Source organism: Lepisosteus oculatus, chromosome 1 (assembly GCF_040954835.1).
Source record: "Lepisosteus oculatus isolate fLepOcu1 chromosome 1, fLepOcu1.hap2, whole genome shotgun sequence".
NCBI classification, from domain to species: domain Eukaryota; kingdom Metazoa; phylum Chordata; class Actinopteri; order Semionotiformes; family Lepisosteidae; genus Lepisosteus; species Lepisosteus oculatus.
Genome location: NC_090696.1, coordinates 37250387 through 37272686, shown reverse-complemented (window position 1 = coordinate 37272686; position 22300 = coordinate 37250387). Strand labels below are relative to the sequence as shown.

At 34.2% G+C, this 22300-nt stretch overlaps 1 protein-coding gene across 3 annotated transcripts; it reads right to left on the bottom strand.

Annotated features, from left to right (window-relative positions):
* Positions 1-3437: 3437 nt before the first annotated feature.
* On the bottom strand, positions 3438-15873 carry LOC102682899 (protocadherin-10). 3 transcript variants are annotated; one of them, XM_006629624.2, is made up of 5 exons: positions 12933-15873; positions 11975-12033; positions 11500-11606; positions 5685-5984; positions 3438-4395 (listed from the first exon to the last, which is right to left on the bottom strand). In XM_006629624.2, exons 1-5 carry the CDS (start codon positions 15429-15431, stop codon positions 4376-4378), a joined length of 2985 nt encoding a protein of 994 aa, XP_006629687.1. In that variant the 5' UTR covers positions 15432-15873; the 3' UTR covers positions 3438-4375. The 3 variants fall into 3 exon arrangements, with proteins under 3 accessions (XP_006629687.1, XP_006629688.1, XP_015200505.1); XM_006629625.2 differs by having other exon boundaries at positions 5827-5984; XM_015345019.1 differs by having other exon boundaries at positions 13098-15873.
* Positions 15874-22300: the final 6427 nt, after the last annotated feature.

Sequence of the window (22300 nt, the reverse complement as noted above, 5' to 3'; positions counted from 1 at the left end):
CACAATAACTAATAAATAATTCAATTTCAGTTAATGAAGAACCATTTTAATATACAGAAAGGGTATTTATTTGGTGCTCAGGTCCCATAAGTATAAATTTTTTAAAAAATTTAAAAGATTTTTTTTTTCTTACTTACAGATATTGGTCCTAGTTTGTTTGGCTGAGTCAATTATTGTTGCCTAATTGGAAAATTATTCACTAACATTAGCACATCTGTGTATGAAAAAGCTAGCAATTTCCTTGTGGAAGAATAGCCACCCTATAGGAATTTGCACTCTTGGTTATCAATTGCCTTTGTGCAGAATCGAGAAAAGTAATTTAATTATGTAGCGGATATGAATTCCAGAGCTCACTGAGATGATCTTACTAATAGAATGCTACAGTAGATGCAGATAACATTTAAAAACCTATCTTTGGGATTGTAATATTGGACTTTTGTTTTGTGCAATATGTGTTACAGTATTTATCCCCATTTATTATATGGTGGTTTTTCTTTCCTTTTTTTGTAACACAGGTCCCTTTATTAGAAACTGTTACATATGAATTATTAACTTGTTTCGTACTATTCTGTTCTTTGGGTTAACAACTGGGTTTATTCATCAACTGAAATAATAGTTTAATAACAATTAATGTAGTGCACAAGCATCTGCCATTGGTGGCTTGGTGTGGTATTTCAATTGTTTCCTATCTCTTTTTCCCTCCCTTCTTTACATACACACACTTGCACAAAGCAAATGAAATGATCACTAACACCTTGCCTTGTTTTTTTTTGCTTTGTTACTTAGCCCAATTTTTTTCACCACAGATTTACTTAAATGCCAAAGTATGTTCTCACACTGCATTCTCAGGTCTGGAATGTATTTTAAGAACAAAGCAAAGATAACATATTCAAGAATGTTCTCTGTAGTGCTGTTATCTAAGAACGACATGGTAAGATTCTTTTTCACAAATTCACAAACTCAAACTTCATACGAGCAGGACATTTAATATAAATATCTAAATTGTAAATGCTTTAGGTTTTTAACTTTAACTTTAAAAATTGCAGACAGTTAATGTCAAACATTTTGTGATATATATTGTATGAACTGTTCTTACTTTCCCTGCAGTCTTCAAGAAATCTTTTTTTTTGGGTGGTATTCCAATATATAATTTGCTAAGAAACACAAATCTACATGACATTCCTAAATGTAATCTACATCACATTTAGTTAAACATGAGTTTCTTTAGTACCATGAACTTCTTTGTAATTCTTTAAATAATGCTTCATAAATGAAGTATATTGTGATAGAAAATGTACTCTACATTTTCCCTTTCTTGCATAAGCCCATCAAAATAAAACTTTATTTTCATTGTCCTATTTGCAAAAAAATGTTTTTTTTCATCTCTGAAATGGTTAATACGTGATGTAAAAATATAATATTCATGCAATTCTTTTTTTAAAATTTTGAAAATCAAAGCCTTGTTTTGGGAATTGTAAGTAATTTATTTTATTCTTAAATTATCTTTCATTATGCTTTAATGATTTCCTAATTTAGTTCCTCTTGTGCATTACTACACGTGAATAGTATTACTTGTGGCTGAATTGTCTGCAAGACCAAAATTAATATTGGTGTTGAGGTCACATGTAGGAGGTTCTTTTATGGATACATTCTTACATTAACTTAAAGTCCATCTGAAAATTAAATTATTTTCAAAAGTTTAATCTCAATTTTCCTGTGGGTGTTTCTCAAGGACTTAAAGTTACGAAGAAACATCATATTCGACAGGAAATACATTACCTAACAATCCTTTTCCCTAATGAAGTTAATTTCATAAGTAGGTCATTCCACATTTCAGAGAACATTTCAGAGAACATTATACTTTCCTTAGAAAACCAACATTAAGACTGGAAAAATAATTTATAAAAACACAACATACCATGATCTAAGAAATATATTTTAATCGCTTTTAACAAAATGCTCAGTGGTCTGCCAAAATAATAATTCAGTTTTATTCAATAATTCAGTTGGTCAATGAATAATTGGTTTAATATATAGTGTTGCTTTTTACTTTTTTAATTAGATAGGTTTTTCTAAGCAGTGTTATGAAATAAGTCAAATGTGTGTTAACATTTCATAAAATTGATTATGTATTTAGCATAATACATTGTTAATGAAAAATTAGTGAATTATAAATGAAAAATTATCATGACCTAGATAAAGTCAATGAGTACTTTCTTCTATTGCAATTATTCATCATAACAAAAAAATAATGTAAATGATTTAAATGCACTGATAGGTTTTATTATTTGAATTCACTGAACATATTTCTTGAAAAATAAGACTGAATTTTGGATTGATTGGGTGTAATATAGAAAAAGAGATTCATCTGCAAAGTTTTATCCAACAGTAACTAAGAACCAGCTGTTGTAGTGCTTGTGTCATAATAGTTATTTGGTCTTCTCTGCATTATACTTTTTCTTGTTTCCCAGATATCACTATTTTGCACTTTAAGACAGAAAAAAAACGAAACTTTTAAAAATGGAGAATGTTTGTCTAAATTATAAAAATGTCTCTTTTACATAAATATGCTTTCACAAGCTTCTGTCTCATCTTGATTTTGTAGTTTGGCTGATGTGCATTGAATGTAACATACGATTCTTGTTTTCTTTTCTGCTACAAAATCATTTTGTTTAGCTAGCACTACAATTAATACTAGATGGTCATATTTCAAGTGATCTCTGGCCTTCCTGTATGGATATATATGGAAGACAAATTGATAGCCAACCTGCTCCAGACTATTTATCTTATTGTTCAGGTGGGTAGCCGTGTCAGCATGCGTAGGCTACAAAGTAACAAGTAATAGGTTTATTCCATGCTGAAAAAAAGAAGATAGAAAACACAACGTTTTCAGCCGTGGAGCCTTCTTCAGGTGTGATTTAAATGCACTGATAGATTTAATTATTTGAATTCACTGAATATATTTCTTGAAAAATAAGACTGAATTTTGGATTGATTGCAAGCTCACACCTGAAGAAGGCTCCACGGCTGAAACGTTGTGTTTTCTCTCTTCTTTTTTTCAGCATGGAATAAACCTATTACTTATTTATGTTATTACCTTCAGTAGGCCAAAAACCTGAGTTGAACGTGATTGATGATTCAGAATAGCAATATGTACAATTTTAGTTACCTTCAGTAACAAGGTCATGGTGCAATCCTACCCCAGAAACAAAAAAAAATCAAATTTCAAAAGCAACTAAAAACATAGATGTGTTTGATGTTTACTACCTTCATATAAATGTTAATTTAATATTTAAGAGTTGATAGATACATTCAGAGGGCAGTCGCAAATGGCAGACTATAACATCAAATTAGGTAAATCAAGACGTAAGCATATTTAAATCTAAATTGTGTTTCTACAGAACAATTATGTAAAAAAAACAACACAAGCCATAATATTCTGCATTTATCTGTTTATTAATCACCTCTTGGCATTTATGTGTGTGTGTTTGAATGTATGTATACCTTTGATATTTAGCTTTTTCTAATTGCCCATTTATTTTTGGTTACAGTAACACAGAATTACCATGATTTAAAATCTAAATTATTACTCTCCTTTATTTATAGACATAAATTTCCATATTCCAAAAGTGAAAAACAAAGTTTGGTGGGAGTGAAAATAAGGCCTTCCAGCATGACCTTCCTGTACCTGCATATGCCTATAGCACTGAATGTCAGTTAATGAAACTCTAAATTGGATAAGAAACTGACCAATGGATACCACACTTTCAGAAAAGTATATATTTATATATAGAGAGATTTATATTTATTTAGAAGCTTTGAAATAGTACAGTAAACACTTCGCACACATGATATAAACTACAGAATGTCTCTGATTAAGTTGTAGGCCACAGCTGTCCTGACCCACTAGTGAAAAAAACATGATCACAATCTTTCTTATAAAGTTGGAGTAAATTCGGGAACACCTGACCACACAAAAATAATATAAAACAGTCAAGTCTAAAACAGTGATATTGCATTTATAATGCACAAATATTTTCTGTACAATTGGCTTCTTGGTGTGAGTATAAACATCTAAAGGGCTCAGTGACAATTTAAGATATACATAGTGCTGTAAACAGGCACACACAGATAAAGAGGTGAGGATCTTCACCCCTAAGTTTTTTTATAGTTCCATTTCAACTCATTTCTCAGGCCTGCTGAGAGCAATAAGGTCCTACTCTTGGCCATCACTTTTTTCTGTCCCCCAGGGAAAAATAATCCAAAGGTTACGTACAACCGGACAGCCAAGATAATGAAGTTGAAAACTTGATGCTTGTGTTGGTCGGCTATTGTGCAAATTCATGCTGTCTCGGGTATGTCCACGCGAAAGGGACTAGCAAATCCTTTTCCGCGCTGTAAGCAAAGAAAACGCACTCATTAAGAAGAAGTCTGATTAAAGACTTAACCTTGAGTTCACATAAAAGTAAAAAGAAATAACGTGTCTGTAGAACGTATTTAAACAGTCGGGGGGAATGATGCTCTAGCAATTATTTATCTACGTTCTACTTAGTGGAAATTGTACAAATGAAGGCACACTGTTAAATTAGTCAAATATCATGCAGAACAACATTTGATTATTACCTTTGGGAAATGTTATTAGCATAGATATTGCATGCTCATTTAATTTAAGTGAGCTACACTGGGTAATTGTTTAACTTTGCTGCACATAACTGGATTACAAACATAAGAAAATTAAGTCAGTTTTCCCCTTCCATCTTAACTGCTTGACACATCTCTATCAGCAGTTAACCTAATGCAACAGATGAAAAATGAAACCAGTACTGTTGGTTAATAAGAAGCGGCTGCAAAGACCTATATATGGATGTCAATATGTATCTTCTGCGTTTTTAGTTGTGACTTTTTTTCAAAGTTATTCTAGGTAATAGTTATTCAGTTTTCAACTGAAAACCTCCATAGAACAAGTGTCAACTTTACACTTTTAGAAAAAAATAGTTAAGTAAACGCTGTCATAATCAATTTTCCTTAAACAGGCAGATAACAGATAAATAATGCTGAAGAAATGCCATGCTCTATTTTTAAATTCTTCTTCACAAACTTTAAAGCAATTTCAAGGACTGGTATTTTTTTTCAGTTGAATGACTCTTTATAATCTTTTGGAATGTTAAAATTCAATGTATAAATTAAATGCAATCCACTTCCCAGGGACAGGAAAAGACAATCCCCTGGTTTGATTTATTTTAATAAGTTAGATAAAGGGGCTAAAACAGTTTTATTTTAAGTGAGGATGCATCAGGGATTTTCAAGATGCAACATCCATGATTATTTCAAAGAAAAACCTGGGTAGGTAGAGGGATGAACAGTAGTAAACCATATTATTCCAATGACAAGTCACAACAGACTTATTATGTAAAATTGCTAATCTAATCTTTATTTATAAATTGTACAGCCAATTTATATATTTTGTCATAATTAAACACACAAAACAATGGAAACACTTGAGTTATGGAATATATTTGAAAGACAGAAAAAGAGAAAGAAAGATCAGAAGGACTTTTATCTGGACAGCAATTAGTTTTAGGAAATGGAAAGATTAATTATAGCGAAAAGAATTTAATGGCACTTCCAGCCATTCAAGATTTTTGTTGCATTGGATCTGATTGAAATTAATTACTAATACTCACACAAATAAGGTGGTTTGTAAGGCGCACGTGTGCTAGACAGAAGTGCATCAAACTCTTTCCTCTCTAGCGTGCCGTGATGTGACTTCTCTTTGCCAAAGGTGGAGAAAGATCTCTCCCCAGTTTGCTCTTGAGTTTCAAATACCTCAGTGTCTGGCACAGAGTCCATTCCTGGAACATGCAGATTGCTACGATAATCTGCAGCCTGGCGGCCATCGGATGGCACAAAGGAGGGCATCCAGCATCGATCTGAGTGCCCTAGGGCTTTGCACTCTTCTGTGCAATTTGAAAAAAGATCAGCACCTAGAACAATATTAAAAATGAGGAGGGAAAATAAATCAGCAAAGATGTCTTGCAAAGGACACATTTCCCTCGCACATAGGACATTATTAGTGGTATTAGTATTACTTTGCTATTTACATGGATAATGGACACATTCTAGCCTTGCACAAACTTGTTTGATTAAGAATTCTAAATAAATATTTTCTTTCACTATTAATTCCATGTCACCTAGCACATTTCAATGCAGGACCTATTCAAACCCTTTGCTCAGAAGACGACTGTTTAAAATGCAACACAGATGTAAAAAATAAAGATTATAAGTAAACGGAATAAACACAAATTCGGTGGCATAATAAACCCCTTTGGCAACCATAATCATTGGCAGATTGGGTGTCAGGTGGGTTGACGGTGAAAATTATATGTTAAAACATTTTGATCAAAGCAAATGTAAAGACATAAAGAAAGGAAGGTGGAATCACATCTCTAATCTCTAATTCCTCATGGCAGGAGCTTTTCTAGTGCAGATCAAAGAAGCTAGTTACAAGACTGTCCTGCTGATCAACCTCATACCCTGTTTTCATGGCAGTGTTATGATAAAAGGAGTAAAAGGTCAAATATGTTGTGAGTCAGAGTGAGATCAAGGAGGTATTGTAGATATTCTCTTCTAAAAAGTTCAACAAAAGTTTCAAATACTGACAGCTAAGGACTCCAAAATTAAAATAACTCAGCATTCCATTTGGCTCAGTATGAAGAACATAATTATATAATCTTTTAAACACTGCTCTCTGGTATTTAGAAGTGTTGTATTTTTTAAGTGGGATGAACAAGGCAGTTAAAAAATAGAAAATTGTAAATAATGTACAGCCTTTTGTCATTAAAATTGGTAAGAATCTGCCAAACGAAGCAGGTGGTTGGAATCAAATATTTCAACTAAAAGTCAAACACAAAAATACAGCACAATCATACTAAGGCTAATCTGATGAAACCAAATTAAATGCCACTTAATAGTATAATATGTAGACAGTAAATTGCAATTATCATTGTAACATAGCTTGTTGTTTCCTTTAAGCAAATTCTGAAGCAACTGGTTTAATCATGAAGCCATGATTAACAGGAAAATGGAAAATACAGGAAAATGTTAAGGGAGACATTAATTGACATGTTATTGACATATGTTAAAATGTGTTTGTAGATTAATATTTAAATAAACAAAGGAGGTCAACAAAAGCTTTCCATTTTAATGTAAAAAATAAGTCTCATGTGTGTTTTTGCAAACTAGACTAAGCTGTCAAACAGCAAAGTAATTTCAATAAAAAGTGAAGGTAAATAATAATTTTAAATATCTAATATATATTGATAATGGCTCTCAGTTCAGGTGGTCTCTCGGAAAAAAAATATTATTGAATTACATTTGCTGAAGTGATTCAAAAAATATGTTTGACCCCATATTTACAAAGTAAAGATTTTGATATTTATTTCTAGGGACAAATACACAAACTCATGTAAACAAAGACTATTTTCATTTAACACTTTGCTTTAATAATAGACCAAAGTATTCTTCCAAACAAGAAAACATGAACATTACAAGAGGCTCACTTCAACTGCACCTACTACATATGTCTTCCTTCAAACAGAATGAGTGGGAGCTATAATTTTGTGCCCCATAGCAATACAAAACTCCGTCCAGATGGATCTTCCCTTTTGATACTGGTTAATATGCAGAAATCTAAATATCAGTATAATCTAAAGAGAGGTTGATTAGTAAATAGAATATGTTAAGACCTTTGAGCAAGTAACAAAATACAAATAAAAAATCCAAACTGTACAGAATACTGAAAACTAGTCTGCGATATTTATAAAGGCATTTAAGAAATTATAATTGTAATACAAATTTGCAAATATATAATTTATACATCATAATGAATATGCATATATTATAATTATTATGTTTTCCACCCTTCTTACACACATGCAAAAGATATATACAGTATATGAATGCCCACAATATACAATCAAATTAAATGTAATTATCATCTCTTAAATGTTTTAAAAAGTTAAAACATCTAGATTCCAAATATTTTAGAACTTGGAGGAGGTAAGCACTGGGTAAACAAATCTAATGGACACAACTCAAGCCCTCGGTTTTAATCAGTTTCTGACAAAACACTTCACTCCACAGTTTATACTTCTCAGTTAGAACTTCTGTACTCCACTTTTAACAGGCCTTGCAGCTTATTCAAGCGAGAAGATGGAAAGAGGGCGGAATGTAAAAGCTAATCCTCCTTAAAATGGCTTCTTTATTTTAAAATTCAGAAAGAAATTTAAGCATTGCAAACCCAAGCCTTGATAATAACCTTCATTTGATAATTGGTATGCAGAGGTCTGAAAATAAATTACTGATCAGTGAGCTGTTACAGAGTGCTAACGTGAACTGAAGACAGAATAAAGGATCACAGGGCCCAGCAGAGACTACAAATACTTCCACAATACTTCTGAGAACAGTGCAGCTTGTTTTACTGTGCTATCCAAACACTAAAGCTCTGAAACCTTAGATATGAGGAAGCTGTTACAAACCAAACAAGATGTCATTGTTAAGTATACAGACAAACTCACATGCAAGCTCACATAAGCAATTCAACACAGTGTAATGTTTGTTCACCCTTATAAAAAATTAAAATAAAAATAAAAAGGATGTTGCGACTAAATGTAATCCCAAATTCCTGGCATCTAACATGTACTTGTCAAAATGTCACATAAATATAAACATCAGAAAATTCCAACTATATGAATTCTTGGAATTCAGTCTAGAAAAAAAATGGAAAGATTCATATTATTCATAATATTTGTTTAATGCATACTATAAGAAATTAAATTATACTCTACAGCAAAGTTTAACATGCTGCATAAACTACTGAATAACAATATAAAATGGTTTTGGATCAGCAGGATCCACATTATCTCCCTCTGTACCTTAAAGTTCTTAAGACCCTTTTTCTGAAACTCTTTCAGCTGTATGGATCATGACGACAACATCAATAACACAATTTGTCTCTTAAAATATTTTAGATTGCTCTTTTAATATTTGTTTACAAAAAGTTAACATTACAATGTTGGTAAAAAATAATCTTGCAGTACAAAATTATAAACGTATTATTATAATAGAACTTGAAATCTATGTGTCTAATAGATTGTACTAGTGGACACCATGGCCTCCCCAGTAAAAGACATGAGTAAATGTAAAAAAAGTCTTCCGCTCAACTGCAGGGTACGATCTATAGACCTGACTTCCATTCTTCTGTTGTCTGAGGTGTCTGTTCATGGCTGATTACTTTTCAATAAAAAAATAATCTGAAATCAGCAGTCAGTAACAAATCCGAATTTGAGCCCTGCTGTGTTCAATCCATTTCTGAGGTCAGTTAGTCACAGTTTACATCTCACCATGGCAGAACATACTCTGTGTGATAGCATGTGTAACAACAAGATAAGCCGAAAAATCCCATATAGCAGGAACTTTACTAAAAGAAGTTATGGAAATAAGAAAGGTACTATTGCAAACTTGAAAGAAAACTTTTTAAATATATTTTTGCTGTCTTACAACAATGTATCTTCTATTAAGTATTTCTCATTGAGAACAACTTCTAAAAAGCAGCATTTTTTGCAGTGTCCTATAAAAGTAATAATGTAACATCCAGTTGTTTGAGTGAAATGAAGTTTTCCCCTTTTCTATCCTTTTGTGCTGCAAAAATCATAAGATTAGAAGATGCTAAGCAAATGTATTTGTAACTACCCTTCGTGTCGGTTAGGAGAAATTAAGTGTGTTGATGGCAGAATAACATTTAAGGTATTTCTTTTCACCTCATATAATTTATAGTGGTATAAATGGAAAATGACTGAAAACAATACATCTCATGTATTTCATTTTGATTTTACAGTCCAGTTATAATAATATGATCTGTGCCATAGGTATACTCTATGTAGCCTATGCACAACAGGCAAATGAATGGCTACTTCCGGCCATGGAAGAATGCAGTTTTACATAGATGTGCCTCAATGGTGACTTCAAAGTAAATGCATAAGATAAACATTTGCAGTGGGCATTTGTGGTTAAACAAAGAAATTATAATTCAATGTTGCCCTTGTGACACCCTAGCATTCTGAGATAATTAGAAAACTTAAGAATTTAATTTATGTTGAAATTATATTATGTATATTATACTATGTATAGAGAATGTAGTGAATAGTTTTAAATACTCTTACCAGCCATACATTTCATATAATATTGGAATCTCTATTTATAAATACCAATATACACTATATAATTACATACTGTATACATTGTTTTGAATACAAAAAAACTTTTTAACAGAAGTGAATGTGGATGACTAGCTAGTAAAGTCACATACAGTGCACTTTAAAACAAATTTTAATCTCTTAATTTGTTTTTTTTTTATCTCTAGTTTTGTTTTCCCCACATGCATTACCGTATATTTTCTTATTCTCCTTTCCTATTCTCTGTAACGTCCTTGAAAAATTCTGTAACACATAAAATTATATAAAAGGCTGTGCTTAGTTTGGGCACGCTGTTCTCTAATGCTAGTATAGTGTGTAGGTGTATTACTGACTGTAATAGCGACTAAAATAGTATCCAGATTTGGTACAACTGAATGTTTTTAAAAAACGTATGCATGTAGCACATCCAAAATACAGCCTGTTCAATAAGCACCTAAAAAAAAGACACATGATATTTCTGCACACAGTTTATGAATTGAGTATTTGTTTAAATGCAGAACTTGGCACAACCCAGTTTATCTACTTCCCAGACCCTAAATAGCAAATCAATTCTGCTCCAAATTCCGTCACGTCTCTCAAGTAGTTGAAAGCTAATGGCCATCCAAAAGACCTCATTAAGGCTGCATATTTATAAACAGCAGAATTAAATTAACTAATCCATTCAGTGGGTCTATTATTTTAAAAGTGTTTCCCATTATAAAGTAACGAGAAATTAGACAGCCTTTGTCAAAGCAAACGTAATCTTTACATATATTCATTGCCTTTATTAGTAGTGTGTTTATTGCTTATTTTCATATTGGGACGGTGTACGCATTTCCGTGATTGTTGGTCAAACTTCGAAAATAAATAACCATTCCATATTTTAGGGAGTCGGAATGTGTACAGTAAGGCTGACTGAAAAAAAAAATACATCTGCAAGTGTGACTGCAAAAACAGCAGATCTGCTTGTGTTGGAATATATGCCTTACGCTTAAAAATAAAGTAGGAAACACAAAAAGCAAGTATTTTTTTCATACAGAAACGGTGCACAACACAATGTAAAACCTTAAATAGCTTTTCACGTGTTATTATTAGTACATACCCAAACATTGTAAGGAATTAACTAGCTGAGCACAACCAGCATTTGAGTATTCTACTTTTAAACATTTAATATTACAGCAGATACTATATGTGCACACCGATGTGTGTATATATCATAAAATACGTTTGTATAAAACAGAACAATATTATTAAAAAAAAAACGTACCAGAGGCATGGCCACGATTGGTGGCGTCATGGTCGCTGTCTCCTTGCTCACTATCACCGTGACCACTGTCCTTAGAACTCACTATATCTGCTTCCTGGAAAGCAGAACTAAAAAAATAGAAAATAGAAGAATTTGACTCAGACTGCATCAGAGTAAGCAATGCACAACAACAAAAACTAAATATTGTTCTGCCATCAAACGGCCACCCGTGGTGTTACACTTGGGGTAGAACAATTTTGCTTTAGGTCTCTATAGCTATAGTGAGAAATTAAAAAAAAAAACATTAACATCCTTTACAAAGTTGTTTATTAATCTATTTAAGGTACATTCGCCGTTTGTAAGCAGAAAGCCGATGAGTAATACGTAATTTAAAACGCCTAATATAATCGGCTTTGGTGTTTATTTCGCTCCTGTTTTAATTCGTTTTTTTTTTTCCATTAATGGACAGCACACCAGTCTTATTTCACAGGCTTACCTGTTAACACGCCGCGGTCTATCAACAAGGTAACTGAGTTCAGTTCTCTGGTGCTTTGTCTAAAAGATACAAGTGTGATTATACAGATAACAACATTAAAAATGAACTACAGTATGAACATATTGAGTACAGAAATCAACCATAGTGTGAACATACATTTAACTTTTCATAGGACATATAAACGGTTTTTCATGCAGGGAGAGATATTCGTGTCTTGAGTTTATTTTAAAACGACTCTCTTGGTAACTACAAATATGTGTTGAAGTGAATTAGAGAAACAGAAGTGCAATAGACGAATCTTTGTTCTTGTGTTACACTGCAGGACCGTGCTAAGCATACTTAATTTACATTCAAACAGTGGCGACGTTGCCCGTCTCTACAGGAGCATGTTTGTTTTTTATTTGACAATCACTATACAGTATACATTAGTTACGTATGTATATTTAGATCTTAAGTATAATTAACTGAAATACATAAAAAATGTTTTGAATCATTTTGTAGTAAAAAAACTTGTGGAGGCAACAACTAAGAAGCTGCTGGCTACTTTTTATGTGAAATGTTGAAGCAGTTCGGTAAAAGTGGATAGTCTGTCATATCGGCATGGCCGATAATCAAAGCAAAAAGGATTTTAAACAATTATAGAACTGATTGCGTATTAATAGGCTTCAAAAAGCAGATAAATACAATAATACAACAATTCAGCCGCATTCTACTACAATACGAATGGAAAATCAAAAGCGCTAGAAAATACATGAACTGCAGAAATGCGTAGTCATACAGATATGTAAAAAGTATACATACACGCATAATCTCACATGCACACATAAATATGTACGTGCAAGAAATGTGTAAAATATGTATAGTACAATATGTTCCAAGTGGGGAAATTTAATCCCACTTTATGTCACCCGTAATATCACATTATTCTTATTCTTATTATTATTATAAGCGATCTTACCTCGTTCGATAAAATGCTGCCGTTAGATAAGATGTCAGGCTGCTGGTCAGTATAACCTGTCACTATGGCTCCACAGGGATTATGGTCTGTGTCTGTGCTCCTAGATGGACTACAGGGCTTTAGGAACATGAGATCAGTTTTGGCAGATTCCGGTGTAAGACATACCTGGTAGCAATAATTCTGGTTTTGATGATGGGAACCAAAGCTCCCGGATTCCTCTACTGGGACTTGGGCAGTGTTGGTGACATTAGCGCTCTGCACCAGCATGATATCTGACTTGCTAAGCTTTTTCTTTCTGGCCCTTGCCTGCCTGCTACAGCAAGAACTGCAGCACAGACAGCAATCACTCGCCAAGCATGTGTATATGTTCATTTTTTTGTCCTTTTGACATCGGATGGCCAGTACTATCATTGCCAAGAGGAAGATGAATGACACGGAGCCCAGTGCGATGATAAGAATTAGAGTCAAATCGAGGGAGTTTTCTTTCGTTTTTGTGGAACCACGATCCCCACTGTGGCCTTCAACAACGCTGTCTACTATCATCACGACAACACTAGCTGTAGATGAAAGAGGTGGTTGTCCGTGGTCCCTCACCTCAATCAACAAGTCATAAGGGTGATGCGGATCTCTTTTACTCGAGACCCTTCTGGCAGTCCTTAGCTCACCAGTCCTCCAGTCCATACGAAACATTCCCATTTCATTGCCTCTTAATATACTGTAAGACAGACGCGCGTTGTCACCATCGTCTGCATCCATAGCAACTATCCGGGTCACCAAATAGCCAGGTTCTGCAGATCTGGGCAAATGTTCTTTGGCTGTGCCGTTTTTGCCTAGCGGAGCGATGACTGAAGGTGCGTTGTCATTTTGATCCACTATGATAACATTAACAGTAGCATTGGAGGATAATTCGGGGCTACCAGAGTCTTTAGCTTGAACCATAAAGCTGAAGTCTCTTAATTGTTCATAATCAAAAGATCTCAAAGCATATAGATAGCCGTTTTCAGAGTTGATTGACACATAAGTAAAAACAGACATACCCTGTATGTCGCACTCCAATATGGAGTAAGAAATATAAGCATTTTGCCCGACGTCAGGATCAACGGCGCTTACTGCATAAATGTAAGCCCCTGGCACATTATTTTCAGTCACATAAACATCATAAATAGGTTGCGTAAACCTTGGAGAATTGTCATTTTCATCCGACACCTGCACTTTAATGGACTTGCTTGTGGCAAGGGACGGGGAACCCTTATCTTTTGCCACAACTGTGATTGTGTATGAATCAATATTTTCCCTGTCCAGTGGTCCGTCGGTAACAATGGTGTAATAGTTCCTAAAAGAAGATTTGAGTTTGAAAGGTACATCTCCGAGAATTTCGCAGTGGATCTGTCCATTTTCCCCGGAGTCCTTGTCGGTAACGCTGAGCAAGGCGATCACAGTGCCGGGGGCAGCCTTTTCGCTTACTGACTCGGTCACGGTGCTGAAACTGATCTCCGGGGCATTATCATTCACGTCTATCACTTTGACCAGAACTTTACAGTGAGCTGGAACAGCATTAGGTCCAAGATCTTTCGCCTGCACGTAGATTTGATACATACTGCTCTCCTCATAGTCGACCTCCCCACTCACTTCAATCCTGCCAGTTCTTGGGTCAATATTAAACAGATCCTTTACTCTCGGGGAAATATGATTGCTAAAAGAATACACAATTTCTCCATTTTGTCCCTCGTCCATGTCGGTGGCATTTAAATGAATGACCAAAGTGCCCACTGGCGAATTTTCAGGTAGGCTGACTGTATACACCGACTGGTCAAAGACTGGAACATTATCATTGGAATCTAGTACTTTAACGACAAGTAGCGCCGTACCAGTCCTCTGAGGCAGACCACCATCTACTGCTGTTAGTACGTACCTGTGTACTGCTTGCTGCTCCCTGTCCAGTGGCTTTTCCAGTACTAGTTCAGCAAACTTGTTTCCATCTCCTTGTGTTTGTACATCAAGGTAAAAATAGCTGTTAGTTGTGATTTCGTAAGTGCGGAGCGCATTGGTGCCAACATCGGGGTCGAATGCGCTTTCCAGCGGAAAGCGAGTTCCAGGAGTGGCACTTTCCGAAATTTCAACAGTAATGTCAGTTTCGGGGAAGCCTGGGGGATTGTCATTGATATCCACTATTTCAATTTCCACGCGGAAAAGCTCCAACGGGTTTTCTAAAAATACCTCCAGGTGTAGAAGGCAGGTAGCACTCTGTTTGCAGATCTGTTCCCTATCGATTTTTTCATTCACAAAAAGCACTCCGTTTTCCAGATTCACTTCGAGGTATGGAGTCCTAGAACTGGGCACAGTCTGAAATCTACGAGATGAAAGTTTTGTTATGTCCAAGCCCAAATCCTCAGCAATATTTCCCACAAACGTGCCGTGGTCCTGCTCCTCTGGAACAGAATAGCGTATCTGGGAAACCACTCCATCCACAATACAGAACAGTACAAATAAGACAATCATCTCCAAATAAGAAGTGCACTTGTATTTTAAATCTTCTGTCTTTGATTGGAATTTTCCATCACCTCTGCCCGGAGATACACAAAAAATGCAAGGATTCCCGCATCAGTTATTTTCTTCCTTTTACACCTACCAACCAACGACCATTTCTACTTGACTTTGCTGACAATTAGAGACGTTTGATCCTCAACTGTTATTTTGGTATGCAGAGTTTTCTGAGCTTTGGCTTCAGAGAAAACACTGTAATGCAGCAACTGTTCATATCCTTTATGAGTAAAAATAATAAAAAAAACTTTTAAGTTTGAGAGAGAGATTTTACAGAGCGCAACTTTCACATAAAATCGTCTTAAGTAAGAACTTCATATATATATATGAATTAAAATCTTACTTTTCTTTATAATCTCCTTGTCCCAGCCGCAGATGCTATGATCTCAGCTGGCAGACTTCTGAGCTCCAAGTGCCCAGCTTTTCTGTTTTTGCGCAGCGCTCTCCACCTACCAGCCAATAGTAACCAACGACACCCACAGAGGTTACACCTGATTGGGGAATTGTAATGCCAACTAAGGCTCGTCACAGATCCTAAAGAAGTCATTTAGTAACCTTGCAGGGTTCAATTCATTGAATCGCATGTCTGAGTGAAGAGTTAATAGCCAAACAGAGATAAAAGGAAACAGAAAGCTGACCAAATTGCAGAACAGCGCCCTACAATTGGGGAAAATAATAAATATATACGTTTTTCATAAATTAAAAAGTTAAATATCATCGATGGCATTAGGAATAACTGCTCACATGTTTATTTATATTATCTTTTTCTTGTGTTTCATTTGTACCGGTGTCGCTATAATTCGTGATATTCCAGCAAAATACCTCCTCTCTATAAAAGCTTAAATCTCACCTGTTACGTTTAAATCTCACACTGTCTTGTGATTTAGCAAATCCCCAAATCTGTACTATAACCATTATAGTGTTTGATTTTATAGCATGGGTAATCTAACACTGCAAGAAACGTAAATGCAATGTTAGTCGTGAAGATATCCCCTTTAATATATTTCCGGAAATGCCTCGGTTCCATGAGTGCAACAGTAAAATGAATGCATTTAATGACTTACTTTTTAGACAGCTTGTTGCTCGCTCGTTTGATGAACACCACCAGCCGACCCAGCCCAACCCCCTAACCTTCTGTAAATACCAACTGTTTCCGAAAGCATGTAATGGTCCCTTCTACAAAGAAACAGGAAAATTAAATTAGCGTTTGGCTATAAACTTAAAGATTGTTGGACATGAATACCGTGGAAAAATAATTTATATTGAACACAATCGTTTTATTTAGGAAACGGTACAACTGCGGGGTTTTTTAGATGCTATGTAGATATTTCCTTTTGCTCTGATTAGCTGGGAAGTAGACGGAATATTTTCATTATGTTTCATTTTGAATGAATGTAAAATGTATAAATAAATAATACTATCAAAACAACAACGATAATAATAATAATAATAATAATAATAATAATAATAATAATAATAATAATAATAATAATAATAATCATGTAAGTACATTGAAATACAAAAAAGGACTTAAAACACAACACAGAACTCAACACCGTGTTATTTTAACTAGTAACACGTCCACCACACAGAAGGGAGCTACTATTTAGAAAAGTAAACTGTGATCAATAGAAACGAGATTATGCTCCGTGTGAATATTAATGCGGCCGCCAATCAATAACGGTTTCGTGGGGTTCATTTTACACTCACAATTGGTAAGAGCCACTTAAAGGTTTCAGCAGGATGACTGATGAAATTGCTGCTGCCTCTTGCCTATGATTTTAAGACTATAAGGAAAAATATATTTTATAGCGTTAGTTAACGTGTGGCTGATATCGTGGATAGGTGTGTCTTGAACATAAAACATTTTCTGTTTAGGATATATTCAGATAATGATTCATGGTCCTTCTTTTTCATTTTTCATTGTGACATTTTCCTTATGCGCTGCAGTCCCTCAGTTAAGGATTTTTTTGTCAGTCTTGCAGAAGAATTTTCTGTAACCGTTGTAACCATAGACTGTACCTGCCCCCTAGTGGCTAAATAAAACAAAACCAATGTCAGACCTTTTCCCACTCAGCAATACAAATTAGGATGCACGTTTTTCCTTTTCTATGATAAATATCTGCTCAGATTTGTTACCCTGACGAATAAATCTATGGACAGATCATTCATGACTAAGAGTTTTGGTGGCAAGCCATGAAAATGTTGTTTGCTAGATTGTCTTAAAAAGCAAATGTACTGTATTATTACATACATGAATTGATTTTTTTGTCTTCTATTACCCTTTAAATGGTACATCTGTCAGGACTTGGATATTCTTCCCTGTCAATGCTATTAATGCAGTTCATTCTAAAATCTGTATTATTCCCAGGTCCTGCCTCTCTGACGTAGAACTGTTCACAAAATTCAGAGGCAGCAGCATGGAGTAGTGGTAAGGGCTTTGGATATGAGGGTTATGTTCCCAAATTTTGGAACTGCTGTTGTATCTCTGATAAGGAACTTCACTCAGATGCTCCGGTAAATGTTCTTCTGTATAAATAGGTCTCAAGGTTGTCATCTGTAAATGAGAATTTGTCCTAAATTCTCTCACTTGCTAAAAGGTATAGATGATAAAAAAAATGACTGAACATGTGTGGTTCAAAGATTTTTACCTCTTTCATATGCAGAGTAAATCACTGTGAATCCTGTTGTATGATTAAAAATTAATTTCCTAAATTTTAGGGTTCAGTAGGAATAAAAAAAATAGACTTATTCGTTGCTCTGCTAGCAACGATATGAAATTCAGCACAAATAGCTTTAAACTGTGAGCATTCACAGGGTTATTCCAGGCTGTAAGAAGTACAGTGCTTCCCAACACCCCACCTCCACTTCGGCATTTTAGGTCAGATGGCTACTGTTTCCTGCAGTTTGATTACAAACAGGCAGAGGCTCTAATGTAAGACTGCTGATAAACAGCACTATTAAACACTGGAATCATATCACTGATAAATCTTTAACCAATCCAAAGCAATAAGTTTTCAAAGGGGTAGCTTTGTGCGGCACTTACTGAAACATCAAGCATCTATTAGTTATTCAATCAGAATCCCTATACAACAGTACTGATACTTATTTTACTAATAATGCTACTAACAATACATTTTCATGATGTGTCCTTACACTATTTAGATATAACAGTATCAGCTTAACATCATCAGCATTCTTTAAGTTTTGTTCTTCAAGTACTGTGCTTGTTTCTGGTACCCATTGTAGCTCATACATTAATGACTTAATTTAACCAATTAAGTGAATGAGAATTCAAATCACCTGTGTTTTCAGGTCTAATGAGGTGCTGATTAAATGGTCCATGCACTGAAAGACCAGGGTTGCATACTCCTGAATGTGTGTTCTAACCTCTTTATTAGGTTTGCTTCTATTTCTTTGTTTTAAGTCAAGCTGACATTAAAGTATTTCATCATGATATATTGTGATATATACTGGATATACTTGTTAGAAATACTGGGCTAATAAAAATACACATTAGCAATTGTACACAGGACAAAAGCAGTATACTTTCTATGGGTAGGTCACATCTTTCTATTCATATGAGTTGAAGTCTACCTGATACACCGGAGAACTGACCTCATAATTGCAGTATTAAAGAGGATGAAGAATAGTTTAATCTTAGTTTCTTATATTTCCATTACCTGTACCATTCAGCTGTATGCATAAATATTTATGTTAGTTATGAATGAAAAAACACTGCAATGAAGGGAAATGTAACCAGATTTTTTTTAATTTGCACCAGACACCAGTAATTGAAAGGATACAAAACAAAAAGCTAGACAGAGATTCAGAAAAGTTTCCCTGACAAATGATTGGATTTATTAGTGAATAATAATGTTTATAAAAAGGACTGTTAAAGGGTATTGCACATAAAATATATTTTTGTCTAATTTTGAGGAAACTTTAATAAAATACAAACTTTATTAAGAGGTAATGTAGATTTAAAAAATATGTATTGTATTACTTTATATGACTGAAAAAGCAGAGTTAAATATAAGTGCTCAATACTTGCAGAATCAAAATGGTTAAGCGTTTTAAAAGTTATTTGAATGAGTCTGGGAGTGCACGGGCTCCCCCTAGTGAAAGAAAACAGAATAATCAGGTATCATCCTAATTTAAAATGGATCATTTCTGGAGTTGTTTTTCATTTGCTTGTTGTTGCTAGAATGCTAGTGTAGACCAGAAACTATGTGCCCACATCTTGAATACAGATTGAAAGATGATAATATTTGTGAACATCACTCTTTACTCCAGTTGCTGCTTTTCAGAACTGGGAGGGCAGCTGAGCGAGTGTAACAGTTCTATTGAAAACCAGAAAGCAGATGAAAGAACCATGAAATGTGACTAGGCTAAAATAAACACATTTGAAAAAAAAATGAGCAGTCTTATCTGGTTCAGGATTTATTTAAACTGCTTTTGAACTCCCCAATTAAAGACTTAACTTTCTAGTCAAGTTGACTTCTTCTGTGGAAATATGTCTCAGAATTGAAGTAAAACCTAATTATAAAAACATTTGTTTTGCATTTCCCTAGACACTAGATAAAACACAAGACAGGTATACGTTAAGGGGCAATACTGTTGAAATGGAATGGGTGAGCATATTGGCACAGTAAACAGCTTGAACTGTAGTATCAAAACAGTTGCTGCCTTGCTGTGTTATGCTTAAGAGCAATTGTGACTGTAGGTAGGGCATTGTAAAGGCTATATTGTATTTGGACAGGAAAAATCAGGTGATTTTGACTAAGTCATGAGAATTTGAAGTGAAATGGAATACAGCATATAGTAGGTATATTTTAGGCTAAGCAGAGAGACTAGGAGTGGAAGACACAAAATAAATTTAAACAATTCACTCATAAAGGGTGACAGGGCAGCAAAACCCTATGGTAGGCTAGTAAATTAGAATATCCAAAGAAAATTGTTTTATTAGGTTGGAGAACCAAGTAGCTACCAACAGACTAATTGGACTCTACCTGTTTATAACCCTTTCTATACAGTACCTTCACCTTGTACAGTAGCTGGTGGGAGGCAAGCTTTCCAGAGAACAGGGATAAAGACAGAATGCAATCTGCTGGGATTGACTTCTTTAGTAAATAATCTGATAAATCAGTTTGATTTGTTTTTAAGATTGACAGTCAAATCTGTTGGCTGCTATTTTCAATATAAGAACATAAGAAAGCATAAGAAAGAGGAAATTATTCAGGCCACTTTAGGTTAAATATGGAAAAAAGGTCTTTCAGTGTGGATGCATTCTTTTTTGGAATGCAGTTACATTTCAGTTAATTGGAATTAATCAAGTAATGACTGTTGTTCCCATTTAATCAATCAATTGTTTTATTTTTTATTCAATATTCAGGGTTCTGGAGCATTTGAAATACATTGTAGACATTTAAGGGTTCAGCTTGGTTTCAAGAAAAGCCGAAGGTGGGGGGTTAGACTGTAACACAACATTGCATCATTTCTGTTATCAACTAATTTTACAAGTTACAAAAGCTTGCACTTTTACTCTAAATATTACAGATCAATGTATTTAAATTATTTGGAGATAATTTGGGGGAGATTATTTGGTGATGCTATGGATATTATTTTGGAGAGAACAATGCTTTTATTTTTTTTTCTTTTAAATATGACATACAGTACATAGTTGTCTGGTACCACAGTAACTCTCAAATGATATCTGTTCTTATCTGAACTCTAACAGAACAGACTTATACTCTTTACAAAATAGCATCTCTCATTCCCTAGTGAGTAAGAAGTCCATATTGGTTTCACATACTCTGACTGTGAGAAAGGCTTTTAGGAGCTGCTCCATGCTTTTAAATGACAGAAAATGGACTGGACAATTCCCATGTAGTATGAAGCAGTAATAAAAAAGGAAATTTGACAAGGGAGTTTTAATTTGAACACTATTAAATTTTAAAACATTCTCTAAAAAAACATGGTATCACACCAAAAACAAAATAGAACAATATTCTAAATAAAATCAGTACACTGGTGAGGTGATATTTTAAAATGCAATCTATTGTTGTCTGTTATCTTTGAGTATTAACTTTGAAGTAGCCAGCTATACAGAAATCTATATTGAATTACGCATTTATGAACTAAGTATGGCAGAAATTGTCTATAACTTTCATATGATATCAGACAAATAAAATTCACTTCACTTCACATTTGAAATATTACTAAAGACATCTTTAAAATAAAAGAGCATTGTGAATATTCTAGACCATAGTAAGAGGGAAACACTAAACATCCTCAAGTTTCAGTTTGGTATTGGTATGTATTTTTTCAATTAAACTTAATTGGTTATGAATAGCAAGTGTTCGAATTATATATTATATACTACTGGGCATAATGTTTTTTTATTTTTTGTTAACATTTGTTCTTCAATGATGTAATTTGTTCCTCATTGATGTAGAAGACCGAAGATGAAAGGAAAAGTTTTGAGAGGAGAAACAGGGTGCAATAAAACCAAAAATGATGAATAGAAATGTTTTTTAAAGAAGACTTATATATTAAAGGCTACATTTTCTCCTCGTGACCTTCTTGTTGAAGCAGCGAGTTATTCAACTTTGCTACTGGATCTCTCATTCAAGCATGGGAGTTTTTTACTCCAAAATGTGCTTTATCTTAGTCATCTATTTTTCAAGACATTAAATATCATACAATTGTAGATACAAGTAAATTACTTGTTTATGACAAAAACTATTAAGACTTCTCATATTCTTTCATACTCTTGTGTCAGTATGTCAACAGACAAACAAATGCACAGTCCCGTTTTCTTTCAA